This window comes from Borostomias antarcticus (genome assembly GCF_949987555.1).
Source record: "Borostomias antarcticus genome assembly, chromosome: 18".
In the NCBI taxonomy this organism is placed as follows: Eukaryota; Metazoa; Chordata; class Actinopteri; order Stomiiformes; family Stomiidae; genus Borostomias; species Borostomias antarcticus.
Genome location: NC_140251.1, coordinates 14,929,452 through 14,951,568, shown reverse-complemented (window position 1 = coordinate 14,951,568; position 22,117 = coordinate 14,929,452). Strand labels below are relative to the sequence as shown.

The following is a 22,117-nucleotide window of genomic DNA, read 5'->3' as shown; positions in this document are numbered from 1 at the left end:
AATATTAGTGGAATATCTTGGAGACATCTAGCTAAAAATACCCCACACTAATGAATACGCTTTGAAAGCAGAGGCAAGTGGACATGTGAGGAGGAGCATCAACCCCATCAGTGGAACCTGCCTCAAGTTGCTGTCTAATTAATGAGTGGTGGAGCTGGAGAAGACCTGAGGTAAATTATCTGAGAAAACAGATAGCTGTGATTAGAGTTGGATGAAACGTTGGCTGAATGGTGTGTGTGTGTGTGTGTGTGTGCGTGTGTGTGTGTGTGTGTGTGTGGAGAGAGTGAGCACATCTGGTGGCCCTGTTTTCTACAACATGTTTATTTATTTTTCCTGGCACCAAACATAGTTTGCGAGTTGTTTCGGAAGACACACACACACACACGCGCGCACACACAAACACACCAATACACACAAAACAAACGCCCATTCAGTCTGGTGTGAATCCTTGATAAGGGGGTCCTCTCCTGATCCATTGAACACGTTTGTTCTCTCTCTCCCCCCCCCCCCCCCTCTCTCTCTATCTCTCTCTCTATCGGGAACGCTCCCCTCCACTTTTTCATTTTCCAGACGAGCTCTCAGCCTCTCAGGCAGGAGATCGCACCATGGCATGGGGACGGGTCCTGGCACTAAATTAATGACTGCGATGGCGTGATTAGGGGGAGATTGACGCCCACCGTCAGAGCGCATTGGATGCTGTCACAATAAACGCACCTTTGATTACCAGTAATTGAAAAAGCAGCCACAAACGCGTGGATGGCTGCTGCCGAGTAGAAGAGCGAGGAGAGAGCTCCTCTCCTATCAGAGAGCTGCTAACTAACGGTTTAACTGGTGGAGGGAACAGGAGTCACATACCCACGGGAGGAATGGTACCGCCTACAGCAAGGAAACATGGCTGATGTCCTTCATGCCAGCTAGCCAGGCATTACGCATGCCACACTTTCACAGGATCGCATGACATGCAAAAGCTCTGTCCCCTGTGGCTGGTCTTACACGGCGGGTCATGGTTTTACTGCTGCTGTACCCGCTGGGGCAGTTTGGAAGGAATTAATGTACAGTGCAGTACGGGAGGCAAATGTGGCCACTGGAGGTTCGGTCCTGATGTCTGCCAAGGTCATTGTTCTTTTTTTCAGACTATGAAAGTGTAAATTGTAAGCTTTCAAATGATGTGCCATGCATTGAAATCTATTAATTAATTCATTAATATCTATATTTGAAGAAGAACATGGGGAGTGTGTGAGTGGAGTGCAGGATGAAGAACTTGAAAAAAACCAACGCAACTCTGTTATATTTTGAAAGTTAAAAAGCCTTTTTTATGGCATGGCTACAAAGATAGAAAACTATCTTTTCCAGTTTTCTATCTTTGTAGCCATGCCATAATGGAAAAAGTTAAGAAGAAATTTCTTCTTAACTCAACTTAGGAAGTTCCCGGGACAATTCTGGCATTCCTGAATGGTTTCTTATCTGGGATTTGTTCTTATCTAAGAACAGGATTTAAGAAAACGGAAATGCAGTCGTAGGGAGGCCAGATTGGAGTGCGCTCATGTTCGCAAGGGCTGAATTTATGAGAAATCGGAGGTGATTGCGTTCACATCAATTCTACAGACATCCTAGGCTTGAAATAATAATAATAATAATAAATACAAGAATATTTGTATAATTTCCAATTATGTTTAACATTTATAGTCATGATTCTATGAGGCATCGTGGTGTCCTAAAATAAATACAAGCAGTACACAAACACTGTAAACGGCAGAGAATAAATAAATAAGCACTAAACTCAGTCGCTATACTCAGACTCAGCACAACAGCACCTTATATTCCACAGTCGTCAGAATGGACACATCAACATTCTGTAAATAAACTTGTGAATATCCATAACTAAAATATATCATATGGGCCGACATAATATAGATAGGGCATATCAAGATCACAAGTAGCCTACTCATGCATTTAACTAAACTGTCCAATTGAATCTGCTCTCAGCACATCCCATCCCTTTCATGTAGGCTATATATTTTGCATTTTGTATTAAAAGTCCATATACCGTCTTGTTTTCTATTGTTATTTTGTACTGTTTTTCCCACCTTGCTTAAGCTTAGTGTGCACATTGTAAGAAACATCTCACTGCTCATTTTACTGGTATGTTGCATGTGACGAATAAAACGTCGAATTTGCACATGAACTTGAACATCAATCATCAGTCTGGGGATTCTGTGTGCACACGACCCTGTAGTAAAGAGCTGGCGGGGCGTTTATGTAGGCAAATTCAGGTGTACGAGAATGCGCGTTCAACTTAAGAAGCAGTGACATTCCTCATTTTGGGGAGCACAGCTGAGAACACTGGTGATTTAAGAAAACATTTCCACGCGTTCATGAATCCGGCTGGGATCTTTCTTAGGCTTACGAAGTTCGGAAGAAGACATTTAAGAAGAGACTTAAGGAAATGTTCAGGAATGAGGTCCAATGTTTTTATGTATGTGCAATGTGTTTATATACAATCTGTGCATGTTGTGTTTATGTATGTGCAGTGAGATCCCGTGTAGGGTTAGTGGTTATACTGGGCCAGGGTTATACTGCAAAGAGTAGCAGCAGAGAAATTCATGCACATCCGATAATGAAAAGTAACAGTTGCTTGACCAAAAAAATCGAACTGATTGGGGTGCCCCGGTAGCTCAATGGGTTTGGTTTGCGTACCATATAAAGGCTAGTCCTTACCACAGCGGTATGGGTTCGAATCCGGCCCACGCCCTTTGCTGCATGTCTTCCCCTTTCTCTCTCTCTCTCTCTCTCTCTCTCTCTCTCTCTCTCTCTCTCCCACCTTTCCTGTCTGTCTTTACATTGTCCTGTCATAATAAAGCAGAAATGCCCGAAATAATATCAAAAAAATCAAACTGATAGAAGAAGTCGGCATACTCTGCAGACGTTGTGCGGACTTCTATACTGCAAAGGATGCCTTTGCATAACCTAAAGATGTGTAAAGGACGCCTTTGCATAACCTAAAGATGTGTAAAGTATATTTGAAACCGAGTCTTCTTCTGTTGGTAGTATTTCTCTCTGTCTCTCTCCATCACAAATCGCCAACCTTTGACTCAACCTGCTACGCTTGTGCTGAAGGAAACCACCAATGTCCCTGTGCATTAGAAAAGCTAGATTACTGCAGATATAGGACATTTCCTTTGATGTAATGGCAGACTGCTCATATTCAGCTTTTTTCCCATTTAGCCTACGGCAGCTTTAGGAACCGCTCAGTGCCATGAATGAAGGACCGGACTCCATTCCAGGAGAAGCATTCAACTCCATACAAGCCTCTTATCCAAGGCTCTTCTATTGACATATGGAAAGTGGAGGAGCCTCAGTGTGGAATATACCTTCCCAAGCATGAAATAAAATGCCAAAGCGCTAACAGCATGATAGGATTTGTTAATAGAAATGAGGCATAAAGAGGAACCTTAATATATTATATTTGTGCAGTCTTAACGGTGAGCCCGGCGACACAAGTGGATGCGCAAATCTCTTTCGAAGGGCGGGAAGGAATAACTGAGCAGGTGGAAGCATTCCAAGAAATTCGAATGAAACAAAAAAGGGAGAAATGCAATCATCATACATCAGTCAAAGGCTGGAACAGTTTGCCTGCTTCTAAATGACTTGTAAATAAAGAATATGAGTCCAGGTGTGTGTGCGTGTGTGTGTGTGTGTGCGTGAGAGGGAGTGGGGCCTCTTGATCGAGACAGCCATGTGTTGATACGGAGTCAGTTTATCATCAGCTGTCTCATTTGCATCTGCGTTAAGAAGTGTGTGTGTGTGTGTGTGTCAGTGTGGGGGCGGGGCAATGCCTGTGGGTGTGTTTGTGTGTGAGGAGGCAGTCCAACAGTCTGCCCCTGCACCTGCCTGTTACAGCTCAAATGAAGATCGAAGCAGTGGGCTGTGTTTATGGTGGGAGGACCAGGACCTGAAGCTGCTTTCACTATTTCTTTTCAAAACCCTCCCAACACGCCTTCGCAAACACCTTCAAAGATGTTGTTTGGGGGGTCTGCAGTGTGACCTATCACCTGTCACCCAGGTCCTCCTTAGGGACATGCCTCCAGACCAGAGGCGATTATAACTGGGTTGCTCCCCTGATTGGTCGAGGCAGTGTTGTGAACTGTTATTAGTGAGAGTGATGGATGACGTCATCAGGTCTTACCTCATACTCCAACTCCTCAGTCCTCTCTCCATCCGCTGGGAGGGCTGAGAGGTAGTCAGCCCCCCCATAGTACTCCTGCTCCAGAGTGTGGAGAGAGTGACAGCTGTCAGGAGAGAGAGGGAGAGAGAGAGAGAGAGAGAGAGAGAGAGAGAGAGGGAGGGAGAGAGAGAAAAGGAGGGGAGAGTAAGAGAGAGTAGGATAATAAACAGTTTCTAACATACACTCTCTCACAAACCTAGTGAATAAGTGACCACCAGGGAATACTTTCCTTTGTCTTTTAACTGGGACTGCTAGTAAGAGAGGAAGAAGAAAGGCCTATCAAGTACTCTCAGCTGTTCCTGCAATCCTGCTGCAATCGGTGACCATTTAATTGAAGCCTCTGGCTTGCATTTTCATAAGGAGGATTCCAAGGTCCACCGTGTCGAATGCCTTTTGTAAATCCAGTATTACCATGCCACATAATTTCCCACTGTCTATCTCATTTTAATGTGATCTGTTAAAAACAACAAACAGGAGTCTGTGGAGAAGGATTTTCTAAATCCAAGTGGGATTTTTTGCCCCTACCACCTTGAAACAGCCTGACACTCACTATCATTCAGCACTCTGTTTTATTACTGGTGATCATTTTAGAACGCTCAGGTAATTATAATCAGGCAGTGAGTAGCCCGTCCCTGGCCGTTGGGAGAATGCAGAGCTGGGTCCTGTTTTAAAGCTACTGTACCTAATTACCTGGCATCCCTCATTCACAGGGAATTATAGTCATTTCCAGACAAGGTCTCGGGATTGGTTGTTTCTTGAGGTCCCTCAAGTCAACATCCAGCTACTGTAGGAAAAACCGCCTTTAAGCATGGAATGAGCTTCAAGAGACTTTCAAATTGGATGCCTTAGTCTCAAATTCAAAAATGTGATGAATGAATTGAGTCAAGGTCTGTGCATATTTTTAGTAATATTGCCATAACATTATCAGTTGAATGTATAACATGTATTGATGGAAGATGATTTTATATTGTTTATGATTTTGAAATATGAATGCTTCATAAGCAATGGGGTTTCCCCTGGATGAATAAATATATGCTTTGTTTAACATATTGAATGATGTAGGCTATTATTCTGAAATTCTTACTATAAAACGCACACCCTATTCTGTCCCAAAACGGTTCCGGTGACAAAATTAGATGGTAAATGTCAAAATACTTTATACTTTGGAAGCTACAATATTACACATCGTAACATCTTTGGGCATGTATGTGCACATAACATCATTACAATGCTTTACGGTCTCTGCTCCAAAATTGTAAGTACAAACATTTGTTGTATCTATAAAATCCGCAGTGTCTTGGTTTCTGCACCTGATCGCAGATGAAGAGAGTAGAACGTGTTTTATGGGTCACATTGATTACATTTGGAGTTGGCCTCAGGCTGTAACTACCCTGTGAACCAATGTTGCACTGTGTGCCCTGGGTTTTATTAGCCCCATTTAGTTTAATCACCTTGTAAACCTTCCCTGGGACCAAATGTATATATGCCAAGCAGCGCCAGTTATTACAAACAGGCTCTAAGTGTGACTGCACAGCGTTATGGTAAAGAGAATGCAGATGAACATTATGATCGTGTCCTGGTCCGGCCTTGTGTCACTGAACACACCAGTGACCAGTAAACGTTGGCTGTTCTAGCTGATAGACATACTGTAGCATACTGTTTTACACACCCTCAGGCCTGGAGCGAAAAACAATTTGAAATAATTTCAATTATTTTGCCATTGGTTCGTGTCTGCCTACTATCAGGTGGATATGCGTTTTGGGCAGAGTCCATTAGATCAATTGAGCTGGACAAAAACAATCAAGCACAGATAGATATTGTAATGATCCCAAATAGTATTTTGAACAAGTTCAAAACAGCTCCAAATGCGACTCCAGCTCACACTGGATACATGATGAATTGAAGACAATCAATTATCCATGGGAGGTTGTTATAATTAATGATCTACTTAATAAACCCTCCTTCACAGAGTTATTCTCAATTAACTTTGCAGCCTTGTGTAATATAAGCCTCTGCATAGCCAATGTTTCCATAGCTCTGTCCCTGGAGAAGAAACCTAGATATTCCTCATGCTAAACTTTATCTTGTTCACAGTTTGCTTCTCCTTTGAGATGAATATAATATGAATAAAAGCCAGGAAGAGGAAAATAATGAAATATTGGCTTTTGTTCTTTTCAAAGAAACCCAAGGTTGATACTTGGGTTTGTGAATCATCTCTTTGAAGAATTTCAGATTGAAATATATTAAAATACATGTCACACCACATCAACATGTATATAAAGGCGTTGTTATCAAGCTTCAAAGTGTGTTGTGATCCCAACGTTTGTATGCATTGATAACAGATCTAGCACATTCTGTGATTAGATTCCATATCTCAGAGATGGGATTAGAACCGAGTACCTGTCGGAGAGCAGAAAGGGACAGACGTCAGGCACGGGCGGGGTGATGGGGCGGAGCTTAGCCAGAGCCATGATGTGTTCGAAGGTGATGTCGGTTTGGGTGCACACATCCACCACATGGACTTCCTGAGTGGGGCCACGGGCGCCAGGGGGGTTCCGGCGGAGAACCTGTACCACGATGGGGTCCTTGGCACTGCGGAAGGCCTCCACCGCCTCGTCATGGCTGGCCCTGGAGATGTCCTTCCCGTTCACCTGGAGAAGAACAGAGAGAGGGGGGCGTCAGAGAGAAAACACTGAGTGCTAGATTCGCCTGTACAAAATCCATCTACAGTTAACATACAGTAACAATCACTCATACTACTATACACTGATGACCTGACCATTAACTCATTGCGTGAAAACATGTAGGCTTACTGTATAAGAGGATTATTATTTATTAGTAAATTATGTACTAATTTCAATCAGCGAATAAATAAAAACAACCAAAATCTATGACTGAATGGATGTCAGAAGAGGATGACTGGAGAGTGGCCTTTCGTCAAGCTTGCGTGGATGTGGACAGGGCCGTTACTGTACACAATGACATCATGGCTACAATCTGGTTATCATGACCACATTCACTGAGTCACTGGACATGAGTGATGTCATTGTATTCAGTCTATTTAGCATTCCGATGCTCAGTCTTAGGATATAGTATTAGGATATAGTACAATAACTGCAGATATAATCTTGTTCATTATAGATAAACATGTATGAGTAAACTATCGCTTGTATTTTGATGTGCAGCGATTCTCCATCACTCTGTGCATCGTCAGTGAGTGAGACGGAGCGAGGCGTTGCCTATTTTCTGACAGAGTGCAAAACGTTTGCGCTGCAGCTGGGGAGGACCGTTGGTTCATTTAGTCCCAGTAATTGGACTGGAAAAGAAACCATGGGTATGAAATACCTCAGAAAATGTGCTTTGGTATGATGCTGAAACCAGAGATTATAATTTAGATGGTCTCTAGAAAATGGTTAACGCAGCACAATTCTCTGGCAGTTGTATTCAAATGACTTAAGAGTGTGGCATTGTGCTTGCGAGGCACAGCTGTTTGAGTGAGTTAGAATGATAACATGGAAAAGTCAAGAAAAATACAACTTCAATAATCTGCATTTGCATTCAATGATAGACATGACAGAATATTGTCAGGCTGGACAAATAGTGACAGTACTGCAAAGGATTTGGAGCTTGACTACTTGAAACCTCAGAATAAAAAACAAATAGATTAGAGAATACATATTCTGGAGTCTTACAAAATGACCTAAATTCCATAGTCTGTAAAAGTCCTAAGGGGTTTCTATGGGACTACAACATTTATGACAACAGTATTTAGGCCACTGGGGCAGATTAGTTCATTTTCTATGAACCATATTATGACTGATTACCTCCACCCCAGCGACAGTGCAGGGCGAGAGGTAATGTTTTCGGTGGCGTGTTTGTTTGTTTATCTCTTGGCAGGATTACGCAAAAACTATTGGACCGAAACTCGGTGGAAGGGTGTAGCATGGTCCAATTTAGAACCCATTACATTTTCGAGTGGATCCCAATCACGGCGCAGGTCCACGAGCCGCCCAAACACGGCCAGCCATTCACCATCATTAATTATTTGGACCAGGATTACGCAAAAACGAGCAAATCGATTTTTATGAAATTCGGTGCAGGGGTGTCATGAGCCCCCTTAGAACCCATTCAGTTTTGGAGCAGATCCAAGTCACGGGCCGGATCCACGAATGAAAACAAAACTTGGACTGGGGTGTGCCGGGGGGAGAGCCCGGAGTGCACTGTATTTGCACCCTGCCACCTGTGACCCGAGGGGGGCGCCACAGAGCTGGCCAAATACAGCCACCCATTCACATCCAGTCATTTTTACCCCCAGCGAATCACGGGGAGGGTCCACGAGCCGCCCAAACACGGCCTGAGTGGCCATTCACCTCCATTCATTTTTTGGACAAGGATTGGACAAAGATTACACAAAAAAATACCAGACTGCTTTTCATGAAACTTGGTGGAGCGGCGTACATGGGCCCATTTAGAACCCATTCAATGTTGGCGTTCACAGAGCCCCGAAATGCATTCAGGGGCAGACGTCTGTGCTCTCTGAGCACCATTTCTAGTTTGGACTAGGATTACGCAAAAACTACCGCTTTTCATGAAATTCGGTGGAGGGGTGTAGCATGGGCCAAATTCAGAAACCATTCAATTTCTGCATGCACAGAGCCCCGAAATGCATTCAGAGGCGGAGGTCTGTGCTCTCTGGGCACCATTTCTAATTGTTTCTGCTACAACGTTTCACTACACGTTTAACACCTGAGACTCAATGGCAGTGACATCTCCTCATGGGCGCCTGTCTACCACGGGAGTAGCACTTCCTGAAAGGCTCTGTCTCCGCCCCTCCAGCCCGAACACAGGTGGAGAGCTATCTGAGTCTGGCGCCAGCATTCACCCAGAGGGACGCGCCAGCCATGATGGAGTCTGATAGGTGACCTACAAACACACACCGTATTCTCAGCCACAACAGTGGCCATAAATAGCTTGTACAGACAGTGTTGTGTCCTGGCCTGGTCCCCTGGTTCCCACTGTGACCTTTGTGTGAGGAGGTGTTGCATTAATCACCTGAGAGATACGGTAAAGTGGGTCAACAGCACTCCTGAGGAAAAGTGAGGCGACTGGGGAAAATGTGAAATTGTATATCAGTACAGTCCACCCCTTCTTCTCCTCTTTCCAGACCTGCTTTTCTTTCTTTGTGGCCAGTCAGCAGTTGCTAAATTCTGCAGCATTGTTAGCATCGTGCTAAAAACTGGGACTGTGAATAATTAGTCTATATAGCTGGTTGGCTTGGTCAAGGTGCTCTGCCCCCCCCTCCTCTCTTCCTTTCTCTCTTCCTTTCTCTCCTTCTTTCTCTCCGTCTGAGTAGCCAAATCCTGGAACAAGGAGCTCGGTAGAGACAAAGGAGTTGCAGCAGACAAATGAGGCTGCCGATGGTGATGACAGTCCTGGAGAAAAATGATCAAATTTCCCAGCTCTCCCTCTGGCACAGTCCGCCCTTCCTCCACTCCCAACTTCACCCCTCACTGCTGCTCTAGGACATGGACAAAACAAGGGGCAGCACCTCAGGCCAAGGAGGGGAGGCTTCTTCTACTTGTCTTCTACCAAAACCACCTACCAAAATGCACATGGGTGTTCTGGCTTCATTGTCCTTGTGATGTCCTACAGGTTGGGATCCAGTAGATCCAGTTCAGCTCGCTGGCCTGGTGAGTGTGGGTTTGTATGGGGAAGCAGGGATGCCGAATACCCAGCAGATATAGGGTAGGATGTCTGAAGCCCAAAGAAGATAAGGATTCTGGGATCCAGATGAGACGCATTAATATTCTGTTTTCAACAGCGTCCTTGGAACAGAGCGTCATGCAATTGGGAGGGTTTTGATACTACAAAGTCATCAACATCAACCACGCTGAATATGAACATGACGGTGCTGAAGCTGACATCAGAGAAAGGCTTGAGAATGTCTGTCCTTGAGAAGAGTTAAGAATAACCTCCAACGATAGTTAAAAAAAAAAAAACACAACACTTGTCTTCTTATTATATCCGCATTCCATTTGATGCTGTGCCAGACATTCATAAGGCGTTTTAAGACTTCATTTTAAGACATCAAAGAGATTTCAGTGTCATTACACTATCACAAACTTCCCTCTCCAGTTTGCATAATAAGTATGCCAATCCATATTCATTCACCCACTGGTAAACAAAGGCTGTTGGTAGCAAATTATTTAGCAAACCATATTGTCGATCTGTCTGGAATGTAGCTCAAAGAACACCACATGTCCAATCAACATGAATTATCCTTATCGAATAGAGCAACAACACACCGACAACAGTGATTATTCATGAGGGGCTATTTGTCTTGTCCAGGAGGAGAAAGGACGGAGGAGGAGAAAGGATGGAGCGTGGGATGGAGGAAGAGAAAGGATGGAGTGTGGGATGGAGGAGGAGAAAGGATGGAGGAGGAGAAAGAACGGAGGAGGAGAAAGGATGGAGTGTGGGATGGAGGAGGAGAAAGGATGGAGTGTGGGATGGAGGAGGAGAAAGGATGGAGGAGGAGAAAGGATAGAGGAGGAGAAAGGATGGAGTGTGGGATGGAGGAGGAGAAAGGATGGAGGAGGAGAAAGGATGGAGGAGTAGAAAGGATGGAGTGTGGGATGGAGGAGGAGAAAGGATGGAGGAGGAGAAAGGATGGAGGAGGAGAAAGGATGGAGTGTGGGATGGAGGAGGAGAAAGAATGGAGGAGGAGAAAGGATGGAGTGTGGGATAGAGGAGGAGAAAAGATGGAGTGTTGGATGGAGGAGGAGAAAGGATGGAGCGTGGCACATCTGCTGGTGTTTGCACATGGATACGCAGCAGCTGTGGTCTGTTTTCATTGGAAGCCCACGAGGCCGTGGTCTGTTTTCATTGGAAGCCCACGAGGCTGTGGTCTGTTTTCATTGGAAGCCCACGAGGCTGTGGTCTGTTTTCATTGGAAGCCCACGAGGCTGTGGTCCGTTTTCATTGGAAGCCCACGAGGCTGTGGTCCGTTTTCATTGGAAGCCCACGAGGCTGCCAACAGCTTTCACACAACAACATGTAATCCAGCGGCTCACTGAGGTGAAACAGGGAAAGATGAAAGCACATTTTCTTTCTCTCTGTACGAGCACTGAAATGGTGCAATTGTACGTCCAAACAGACAGCTCCCACAGAATAACAATCTCATAGAAACGGTTTACAGCCTCGGAGGGATTTGAAAATGACCTGCCGCCATTATGTTTAACAGCAAAGAAAACCTCCAAAATTAACTTTTTTCAACTTTGATTTGAACATTTGATGACTTTTCCTAGAGTGACCTCAACATTAGAAGTGAAACATCGAATCGAGTGGATCGGACCCGTTTCGTTTGAGTTATAGGCATGGACCCAGACTCCCATTGAAAGCCATTCAGTTGGGACTGCCTGCCATTCATTGTCTATGGGGGGACATTGGAGACCCCTTGCTCAGCCTCCGGGGGAGCTAGCAACACGGGATCTTGGCCGGGAGGTGTAGGGGGCCGCCCCGGAGGTCTCCACACCCTCCCCTTCTATTTTTGTATCTATTATGTTATTTTATTCTTATTAGTGTGTTGTAATAAAAATGAGTAGTATCCACTGATTTAATGCAGGCTTTCTACACTGTGAAGAGGGAAAACCCAGCCATTGTGATGAATGACACATTGTTTCCTCATGCAAAATAGATTTTGGGTTTAAAATCTAAATCATTTTTTACCCTTAGGACAAGGGGAGTATACAGAATGTTTAGACATCCCAAGGGATATACATTTTTAAACAGACATTCTCTCCACAATTCCAAGTCAAGTATCAAGTTCACTTCACATTGTGCATGTCTTCATCCTCCCCTTGAAGATGTCCTATTCAATTTCAAGCCTAAGTTGCTGTTAGGGGAAGACAGAAAGCTGCAGTGTTTCAGACGGCTCGGGCTGTTTGGGCTGTCTGGGGGTGTTTTGTCCCATCGACCACAGACTCCCATCAATATCTTAACCGACTGGGGACAGCATGTTGTGACAGTGATAGCGAAGTCATGCCTGATTTATCTGCTAAGATGTCAACTTCAGCCCCATCCGATGTTGCCGCTACCGCGGCTGCTGAGCCAGTCTGTTGCTGTGAGGCGACAGGCAGATGAAACAGCTCCTCACAGCTAGGTTCTCACTGATAGAGTGCTAGAGTAGATGATGTTGAATTGAAGCCAGCCCAACGCACACGTGTTCCCCTGCAGGAAACAGGCCTAGTTCTTCACCTTGTACGCTGTGACCTTCAGGGCATTACACAACACTATCTCTCATTTATACATCATATCTCCTGCCTGCCTGAGTGCCAGCCTGGTGAGTTTTAAGTATACAGTATGCTGGCAGATGAGGGGGATGTAACATGTACACCCCTTTAACATGGCCTTTGACCTCTAGCTTCCGTTTCTTAATGTTGTGTGTCTCTGTCTACCATGTTTGTCTCTTGTCTGTTCTGCCCCTATGTAAAGCAACCTTGGGTTTTATGAAAGGCGCTATATATATGAAAGTTATTATTATTATTGTTATTATGTAGGAGAGGCAGCCTCGAGCCTGGCTAGCGTTTACAGTCACCGATTACATGCCTGTTCCCTCCCCCTGTCCCCCCCCGGGGAGCAGGTGAGACAGTCCTTGAGCGATAGGCTCCAGCCAGATGTGTGGAGAGACCAGATCAGGGCCAGGCAGGGTGGGGAGGAGCGTACACACTGCCAGAAGAGATGCAGAGAGATATGCTAGGAAAACAGCTGCTCGCCGAAGATAGGCACGTCGATGTGACCGCGAGACAACACCCCGCCGCCGCACGGGAAATAGTGAAACCCAGACGGCGGTGTTACTGTTCGTCAGCCAGCCCTCTCAGGATGAAACGGTTGTTTAGAGAAACCTCTGACACCCCCGTCTGCACGGAGAACAATAGCGCCGGGGCGCAACGAGAAGACAGGCGCACCGCTGGTTTGAGAGCGGGAGCCGGAGAAGGCTCTTCTCATCCTCGCCCTGCTGCCTCTGTGGCACCAAACATTTCAATAGAAGCTCTGAGTCCTTCACAGCGTTCTGTCGACTCCGCTTTGGAGGGCGCGCGGAAATCAATTTACATTTTCATGAATTAAATACAATATGTACTGTAGGGGGAGAAAAGGAGAAGACTCAATGGAGAAATAGGATTACATCCACCCCAAAGGTAATTCCCAATGCTGGGGGTTGCAGCTGTGAGTGTAGAGTGGATGTGACTGCCTTTCTTTCTACCCCTTCTGAGGCATAAGGGGGCTGGGATTCCTCCCTCTATAGCACGCCCAAATGTCTCATTTCAATATTAAGTGTCAGCGTAAAATAGGAGCAGTGGTCCGCTGCAGAAAAGCCCTTATGACTGCATAAATCACCCCCAGACGGTCAGGAGCGGCCCTGCTACTGTGTGAATAACTCCCGGTGCGAGTGGCCAGGCTAGACCCGCCTTGCTCCAATGACATGGAACTGCAGTGAAAAACAGAGAAGGAAAAAAAGAACAGGTCACAGGGGAAATCTGACAATCCCCCCCCAACATCTCCACATGAACCAACTAACAGCCCTGCGTTAACCCTTCACTGACATAAAACACACTTTCCCTCTCTGCAAAGCCCCAGGGCTATTTTTCACATTAAAAGACCCACTCCTTGCTGTCGAGGTCTATGCCCATGCAACGTTTGATGAATTCCTCCAATTTTCTCTCGGAGCTCAACCTTGAGTGGAGTGCTCACTTTGTTGCATAAAAGCCCTCAACATCTATCTCTATTGTGGCTTACCACGTGTTTGAATGGCTACCTTTGACAAATGTTGCTGTTATCCAATCTTTTCACCATTATTATTGTTTATGCAAGTTCAACCATTACAAAGTGCAAATGTTTTCCAGTTATCGACCTATACAGGAACAGTGAACAAACAAGAAAGTAACGTTTTCTCAGAGAGCATTGAAAGAGCCCCCATCAAGGCCTGGGAAGATGAGTGGCCTGCCAAGGTACAGTAATCTCCACACAATCAAACACACAAACTATACAATATTCAATTCAATTCAATTGAATTACCTTTATTTAGACTCGAAGAACACTGAGGTTGCCCTCATTTACAGTGGCGACGAGTAGAATATAGACCAACTATATAGAAAAATGCTGTACCACACACACATGCGCGCATGCACACACACTGCAGGCGTTGCAGTGTATAATCCGTGGGGGAGATACAGTAGGTACACGGTGTGTGTAACTGGCTCTTGCATTGAGCTCGCACCACTTCAGAGGTATCCTCCATGATCAGCTAAGTACTGTGCATGTTCACCAGGAAATTACACCAGTCAAGTATTTAATCTCCATCACAAGCATATTACTGCCCAACTGCAGATAATCACACTATCCCAGTTCATCAGAGTTATGAATTTCTAATGTGGATTCAAAACATGATTTGGGACTGGAGGAAAAAGAGCTAAGCTAATCAGCTTGTTCAAGGTTAATGGCACATGCAGAGTACGTACGTTAAAGAGATTTAGAGACACATTGTTAATTTCTGTGCTTAAGTTACAAGTCTCACTCTCTTCAAATTAGTTTAAATCGAAGGAATAGAGAGGAAATTCAATTTTCAACGAAAGCACTACTTGAGTAAACGACTGCGCTAACGACTAAGCACGCCTCCTTGGTGAGAAGTGATAATGGTTGTGCTGGTGGCTGGATGCTGTGTAGCAGATCAGTAGAATGGGCTGGCTGCTGTGAAATAGAGTAGTAAGGAGTAATGGTGCCATCCGTATGCTGACTGGATAAAACAAGTGGGCGCTGTCGTGGAACCACTCTCTCTCTCTACGCTGAGACACGCCGGTACTGCAGGGAGAGACGTATGTCTGTGAGTGGACTTTACAACACTACATGGACTGCACACACACAGTCAGGGGTCTTTTTTTCATAGATTGGAGTTCATTTCCTCATTGCTGCAGTACGGTTCTCCTGAGCACAATGCTGGAACAAAGGAAAAGTGGCGCCAAAATGAACGAGCTCAATTTCCAACTGTCGCCCACGACGCTCTCATGCTCTCTCTCTCTCTCTCTCTCTCTCGTATTTTTTTGATATTTTATATATGTTATATATGTTTATGTTGTGAAATGGCCTGATTTTAACTTGTAATCTAATTTTATTGCACCAATAAAGGGATTACTAAAGCTCTCTCTCTCTCTCTCTCTCTCTCTCTCTCTCTCTCAGGGAGGGAAGCACAGGTAGTAGACAATACCTGCTGTGACATGCCGGATGCCAGCCCATGTCTTATTCACAGCAGCTGGGGAGAGGATTTCAAAGCAGGGAGTCGCTTCCTTTCATATGAATATGCGCTTCCTGGCACTTACAGCACAGCGCCGTGGAGGTAATTAGCATTGGATAAGCTCTATTTACATAATGCCAGACATTCTCGTACAAAGATGTCTCGTCTGACTTTTCACCGCCCCACCACACGCACACACGCACGCACACACACACACACACACACACACACGCGTACACCTACCCCTGAGGGACTGTCACGTGGTCGCCCTTGCTGTGCTCATCACTGGAGAGGGGCAACAAGACCCAGGGTCAGAGGGTGATGCGTGAGGCTTTAAGATCTAACATAATCAACTGGGAGAGCGACTGCCACTGAGGACCCCTGTGGCTGTCCATTGATCTGCCTGTTAGGCTGTAATTGGGAGTCTGGTGATGTGGAGAGTCTAAAGAGTCTCTGGATGGTAAACTTCAAACTAAAAGGACAAACTGGAAGACATGGAGAACAGAAGTGCATTTCAAACATACTGTACTGTACTGTACATCCACATGCTGACATTGTTCTGGAAAAATACTCTCCTGATGATATTTCTCCTCAGACAGATGCTTCCAGCACAAATTGCTGGCAATTACACAGTATATGTCTGAGGAGAATTATCTTAAAATCTTAATTCAGGGCCAGGAAATTACTCTGAAAGGAGATGAAATGAGAGGCAGCCTGACAGGTAAATGTTGAAGTTTGTATAAGTGTCAACTTATGGAGGGAGAAGGTCTATGGCTTGTCTCTCGGGTCAAAATGAACGAACGAAAAGACTTCAGAGCACTCACTAACAGTAACTGCCAAAAAAACAGGGACCGGACTACTGTGCAACTACTGGTCATTTCTCAGTTTGAGGAGTACAGGGATGTCAATGTGAATAAAGTGTGATTGGAACCTAAGTCTCCCATATGAAAGACATGCCACACAGGCTACCAAGTACATATGAGTCATTAGTCTATATTGACCTGGCCAACCTCGTGAGGTACCTTGTGAGTGATGTAACGGAAGTGGTTTGTTCACTATGCTGGCATTATGAATAGCTTATTTACAGTATGTTGGAGACCTGAGGCTATGCACTGGCTATCCCATAGCTATCCCACATGGCTTTAGCTTAGCCAGTATTCCTGTAACTCCAGTAACTGCAGTTAGGCTACTAATAGGAAGTCAAGGGGAAAGAAAACGAAAACACGAAGAAACAGCATGTTGCCAAACTAATTCCTCTTCTAACAGACGGATGTACAGCATTGAACAAGATGAAACACTTACAGACTTCCAGTGAACAGGCCTAGTTGAGCTGTTCAATTAGATACAGCTTTAACAATAAGACAATGATGAGTTACCAGCAATAATCTTAACACGCAAAGAGCGGGAACACAATACGCGATTAAACAGAAGGACGTTATCTGAGGACAGCGATCACCGAGGGTAATCAATCTGCTTCACGGATCCCCGCGGCGTCTATTGTCAGCAGGCTGGAAGTGTCGGGGTGGAGTTGGAGGAGGAACATCTGTTTCTTCCTCTCCGCTCACTCTGAGACCTCCAGTCAACGAGACGAGAGACAAAGGAAGAGAAAGAACGTAGCGGGAGGATGAGAGCATCGGTCCCCCGCTGAGGCTCAACGCTACTGATTACACAGCGCAAACAAAGAGAGTCACAACGAATATTCACAGGAGCTGTATTAGAAATGACTACTGTAACTACCTGTGCATACCAGGAGGAGGAAGGGAGGGAGGGAGGGAGGGAGGGAGAGAGAGAGAGAGAGAGAGAGAGAAAGAGAATGAGGCAGGTCTATTTAAATATACCTTTCTTTTGAAATTGTGATGTGGTTTTCAACAATTTTCTACCGAATTTTTGTATCTATTTTGAAATAGGTATTGCCCAGTAATATCTCTGGTCATCTGTGCTCAGCCATCCTGGTCAACTCCATGGAGGAGAAGGATGGCGGAGGTGATGATGATTAAATATCATTAGAAGTACTGTTTTGTACCACTCTTCCAATGGCATGACACTCACTCACTCACTCACTCACTCACTCACTCACTCACTCACTCACTCACTCACTCACTCACTCACTCACTCACTCACTCACACACTCACACACTCACTTGATTTAATTTCCCTCTCAAAGCACTAAGAGAATATATTTCTTAGGTTCAAAAAGGCGGCAAGGCACTCTTCCAAATATAATTAAGAAGTCTTTATTAGGGAGGCTTATCCATATGGATCTACAAAACAAACACACTAACGCGTTCCGGGGTTAGCCCTCATCAGAGTGGGACTCTCTCCACTCTCTCTCCACTCTCTCTCCACTCTCTCTCTCCACTCTCTCTCCACTCTCTCTCTCCACTCTCTCTCTCCACTCTCTCTCTTCACTCTCTCTCCACTCTCTCTTCACTCTCTCTCTCCAATCTCTCTCTTCACTCTCTCTCTCCACACTAACGCGTTCCGGGGTTAGCCCTCATCAGAGTGAAGAGAGAGTGAAGAGAGAGAGTAGAGAGAGAGTGAAGAGAGAGTGAAGAGAGAGTGAAGAGAGAGAGTGGAGAGAGAGAGTGGAGAGTGAGTGTGGAGAGAGAGTGGAGATAGAGAGTGGAGAGAGAGTGGAGAGAGAGTGGAGAGAGAGAGTGAAGAGAGAGTGGAGAGAGAAAGTGGAGAGAGAGAGTGAAGAGAGTGGAGAGAGAGAGTGGAGAGAGAGTGGAGAGAGAAAGTGAAGAGAGAGTGGAGAGAGAGAGTGGAGAGAGAGAGTGGAGAGAGAGTGAAGAGAGAGTGGAGAGAGAGTGAAGAGAGAGTGGAGAGAGAGTGAAGAGAGAGAGTGGAGAGAGAGAGTGGAGAGAGAGAGTGAAGAGAGAGAGTGAGAGAGAGAGTGGAGAGAGAGTGAAGAGAGAGTGGAGAGAGAGAGTGAAGAGAGAGAGTGGAGAGAGAGTGAAGAGAGTGGAGAGAGAGAGTGGAGAGAGAGTGGAGAGAGTGGAGAGAGAGAGTGGAGAGAGAGTGAAGAGAGAGTGGAGAGAGAGAGTGGAGAGAGAGTGGAGAGAGAGTGAAGAGAGAGTGGAGGGAGAGAGTGGAGAGAGAGTGGAGAGAGAGAGTGGAGAGAGAGAGTGAAGAGAGAGTGGAGGGAGAGAGTGAAGAGAGAGTGGAAGGAGAGAGTGGAGAGAGAGTGGAGAGAGAGAGTGGAGAGAGAGAGTGGAGAGAGAGAGTGAAGAGAGAGTGAAGAGAGAGTAGAGAGAGAGAGTGGAGAGAGAGAGTGGAGAGAGAGAGTGGAGAGAGAGAGTGAAGAGAGAGAGATTGGAGAGAGAGAGTGAAGAGAGAGTGAAGAGAGAGTAGAGAGAGAGAGTGGAGAGAGAGAGTGAAGAGAGAGTGGAGAGAGAGAGTGAAGAGAGAGAGATTGGAGAGAGAGAGTGAAGAGAGAGTAGAGAGAGAGTGGAGAGAGAGATTGGAGAGAGAGAGTGAAGAGAGAGTGGAGAGAGAGAGTGAAGAGAGAGAGTGGAGAGAGAGTGGAGAGAGAGAGTGAAGAGAGAGTAGAGAGAGAGAGTGGAGAGAGAGTGAAGAGAGAGTGGAGAGAGAGAGTGAAGAGAGAGTGGAGAGAGAGAGTGGAGAGAGAGAGTGAAGAGAGAGTGAAGAGAGAGTGGAGAGAGAGTGGAGAGAGAGAGTGGAGAGAGAGAGTGAAGAGAGAGTGAAGAGAGAGTGGAGAGAGAGTGGAGAGAGAGTGGAGAGAGAGTGGAGAGAGTGGAGAGAGAGAGTGAAGAGAGAGAGTGGAGAGAGAGTGAAGAGAGTTTTGTAGATCCATATGGATAAGCCACCCAAATAAAGACTTTTTAATTCTATTTAGAAGAGTGCCTTGCCGCCTTTTTGAACCTTGCATTTTGAAACCCTGACAAAGAGCACCTTCTAGACCTTACTGCCGACAACCAAGCAGCACTCTTTTCTCCTGCCATTCCTAGAATATATGTCTTGTTAATATCAGTAAACAATAGATACACGTACGTAATAAAAAGCCTGTCAAACATGTTTGCCTGACCGGAGAGATAACGAGCAGGTTTGCCAGGGAAATGAACTGTTATATCAGCCCCCTCAACAGCATCTTACATTAATGAAAAAGTAGTACACCTGCTACCTCTAAATGCATACAACAACAACAACAACAACAACAACAGAGAAACAAACCCATCTTGATTACGAACACCTGGTGCTGGTATTTGAAGAGTGCACAGACTTTAGAGCTCAAAGTTAGGCGATAGGCCTACTGGACTTTAGAGCTCAAAGTTAGGCGATAGGCCTACTGGACTTTAGAGCTCAAAGTTAGGCGATAGGCCTACTGGACTTTAGAGCTCAAAGTTAGGCGATAGGCCTACTGGACTTTAGAGCTCAAAGTTAGGCGATAGGCCTACTGGACTTTAGAGCTCAAAGTTAGGCGATAGGCCTACTGCACTTCAGAGCTATCCTCCTATGGCAGCACTTCTTTACAACACCTTTACTATACTAAATCTTTATTATAACAAGATTGAAACAACCATCAACTATACACGGCTTGCCGTGTGTGTGTGCGTGTGTGTATGTGCGTGTGTGTGTGTGTGTGTGTGTGTGTGAAAGTGTACTATGTAAAGTGTGTGGATCCTGTAGGCTGGGCATGTTGGTTAGGGGCTTGGTATCGTAAGCGGTAGTGAGCCAGCCACGTGTGTGTGTGTGTGTGTGTGTGTGTGTGTGTGTGTGTGTGTGTTGGCTGTGTTCAGAGGTCTCTGGTTCCTCTGGCTAATGGCCGTAATGAAGGGTTGTTCACGCCAGCTCCCGTTCGTTTCCTCTCATTCCTGGGAGGGGCTGTCTGAGAGTGCTCCAGTAACCAGCCTCTGCTCACTGCTTCCTTCCCAAGCAGATTTACGGCCCCGACGGAACGGATGCTACCGGTACATGTGCGTGTGTGTGTTTCTGTGTATGTGTATGTGCGCGTGCACGCATAGGCGTGAGTACATACTGTACGGTCCTGTCCTGGTGCCACATCGCAGAATTCCTAGAAATACGTTCCTCCTACAGTCGCTGGATCCACATTAATCATTCATCAGCAATTAACCAATCAGAGGGAGACAGTAAAGCGTCCGGCCAGAGCCCAAAACGAGGCCATATATCCTAATAAGGCAAACAGAGGGTCAGACAATAGGGTCAGGTCTGCCGTCCAGCCTGATTCAGCGGGAGAAGGAGGTCACTGCGGGCCCTGGATGAGAGGGCGGCCTGGGGCCAGACCGGGCGGACAGCTGCTCTCCGCGGCCGCCTGCGATGACAGCGCAGAGGTGATGGAGGCGGGGCCCAGGGCCTGGACACGTGGACACCGGAGGAGGTCGGATGGGGGTTAGACAATGAGAAACCTGCCGGGCAGCTGCTGTCTCCAGTCCTCTCCTACTCTCTCCAATTCTCTCTCTCTCTCTCTCCAATTCTCCCTCTCTCTCTCTCTCTCTCTCTCTCTCTCCTCCTCCGCTAGCAGATGCTTAATTGCGGCCCAGACCTGCCAAGGCACCAGCCAGACGCGGCAGTCATTAACAGGTAGTTTGGACGGCTCTCTCAGCAGTCACACTAGCCTGTGACCCCTCTTTCCAGGCTCGACTTCCTCACACGACCCCTCTCATGCTGACGGAAGAGTGGTGAAACAGACTCCAGTTAATCCATCCGAGAGCTCTTTGCTTCTTGACAGAAGTGTGTGTGTGCGTGCGTGCGTGCGCGTGTACGTCTGTTATAGGAAGAGTAGAGCAATTAGGTTCATTTATACCATGGCAGAGCTTGGCGAAGACCCACGGTTCCATGTGGAGCCAATGTAACACTAGAACGACACCAAATGGCTCTCGGGGAGAGGGGGGGTGGGGGGGGGGGGGGTGGAGGGGGGGGGGGGGTGGAGGGGGGGGGGGGTGGAGGAGGGCATCTGCTCTGCATTCACCCGGTGTTTTATAATTAGATGAGCGCAATTGCTTGGGAGCAAAGCGTCTGTTCCACTGTGATTTCCCTGATAACAATTCTATGGGTTGGAAAACAGGAGAAGGGGCCCCAGCCACGGAGACAATTAGTGTACCTAATAAAAAAATATGAACCCATATTGTGACTGAAAAGAAATCAGTGTTTAAAGCAGACAGAGGAGCCAGCTCGATGGAACGTAGCCATGACAAATTGATATCCCGAACAGCCGAAGAGCGACCTGCTGAAGACTGTTAAAAGCTGTTGCATTTGGGGTCACATTCACTCTTTGTTTCCAATGTATTTTCATCGACATAAATAGGAGATTTCATCACACAAAAGGCCAGAGGATCCTAAACTTGAGGTCCATGAATCGCAATTGCTCAACAAGGTGCCCCCTAGTGGATTGAAAGGGGGAGGCTTTCGAAAGAACTAGCTTTTGACATTCAAACACTAGCTAGTTGGGCTTAGTGCATCCTGTGATTATGCAGATGGGGTAAATGTAGGCTACTGTACAGGTACATTCATTAATACAGCACAGTATGCAGCCCCAGTCTAGGTCATGGATTCTGTAGGCTAACTGAATCTCAAATGAACCCACCTGTTCACCCAGCAGGATCCACAGTAGTACACACTGCTGT

At 46.0% G+C, this 22,117-nt stretch overlaps 1 protein-coding gene across 1 annotated transcript in view; it reads right to left on the bottom strand.

Annotated features, from left to right (window-relative positions):
• Window positions 1–22,117, bottom strand: part of LOC311321035 (PDZ domain-containing RING finger protein 4) — a gene marked incomplete at both ends in the record, with an annotated part of 54,766 nt that overhangs the window by 18,172 nt on the left and 14,477 nt on the right. Inside the window, 2 exons of the mRNA XM_084452906.1 lie at window positions 4,187–4,289; window positions 6,626–6,876. Of these exons, the coding sequence (XP_084309032.1) occupies window positions 4,187–4,289; window positions 6,626–6,876 (354 nt within the window). The remainder of the gene's footprint in view (window positions 1–4,186; window positions 4,290–6,625; window positions 6,877–22,117) is intronic.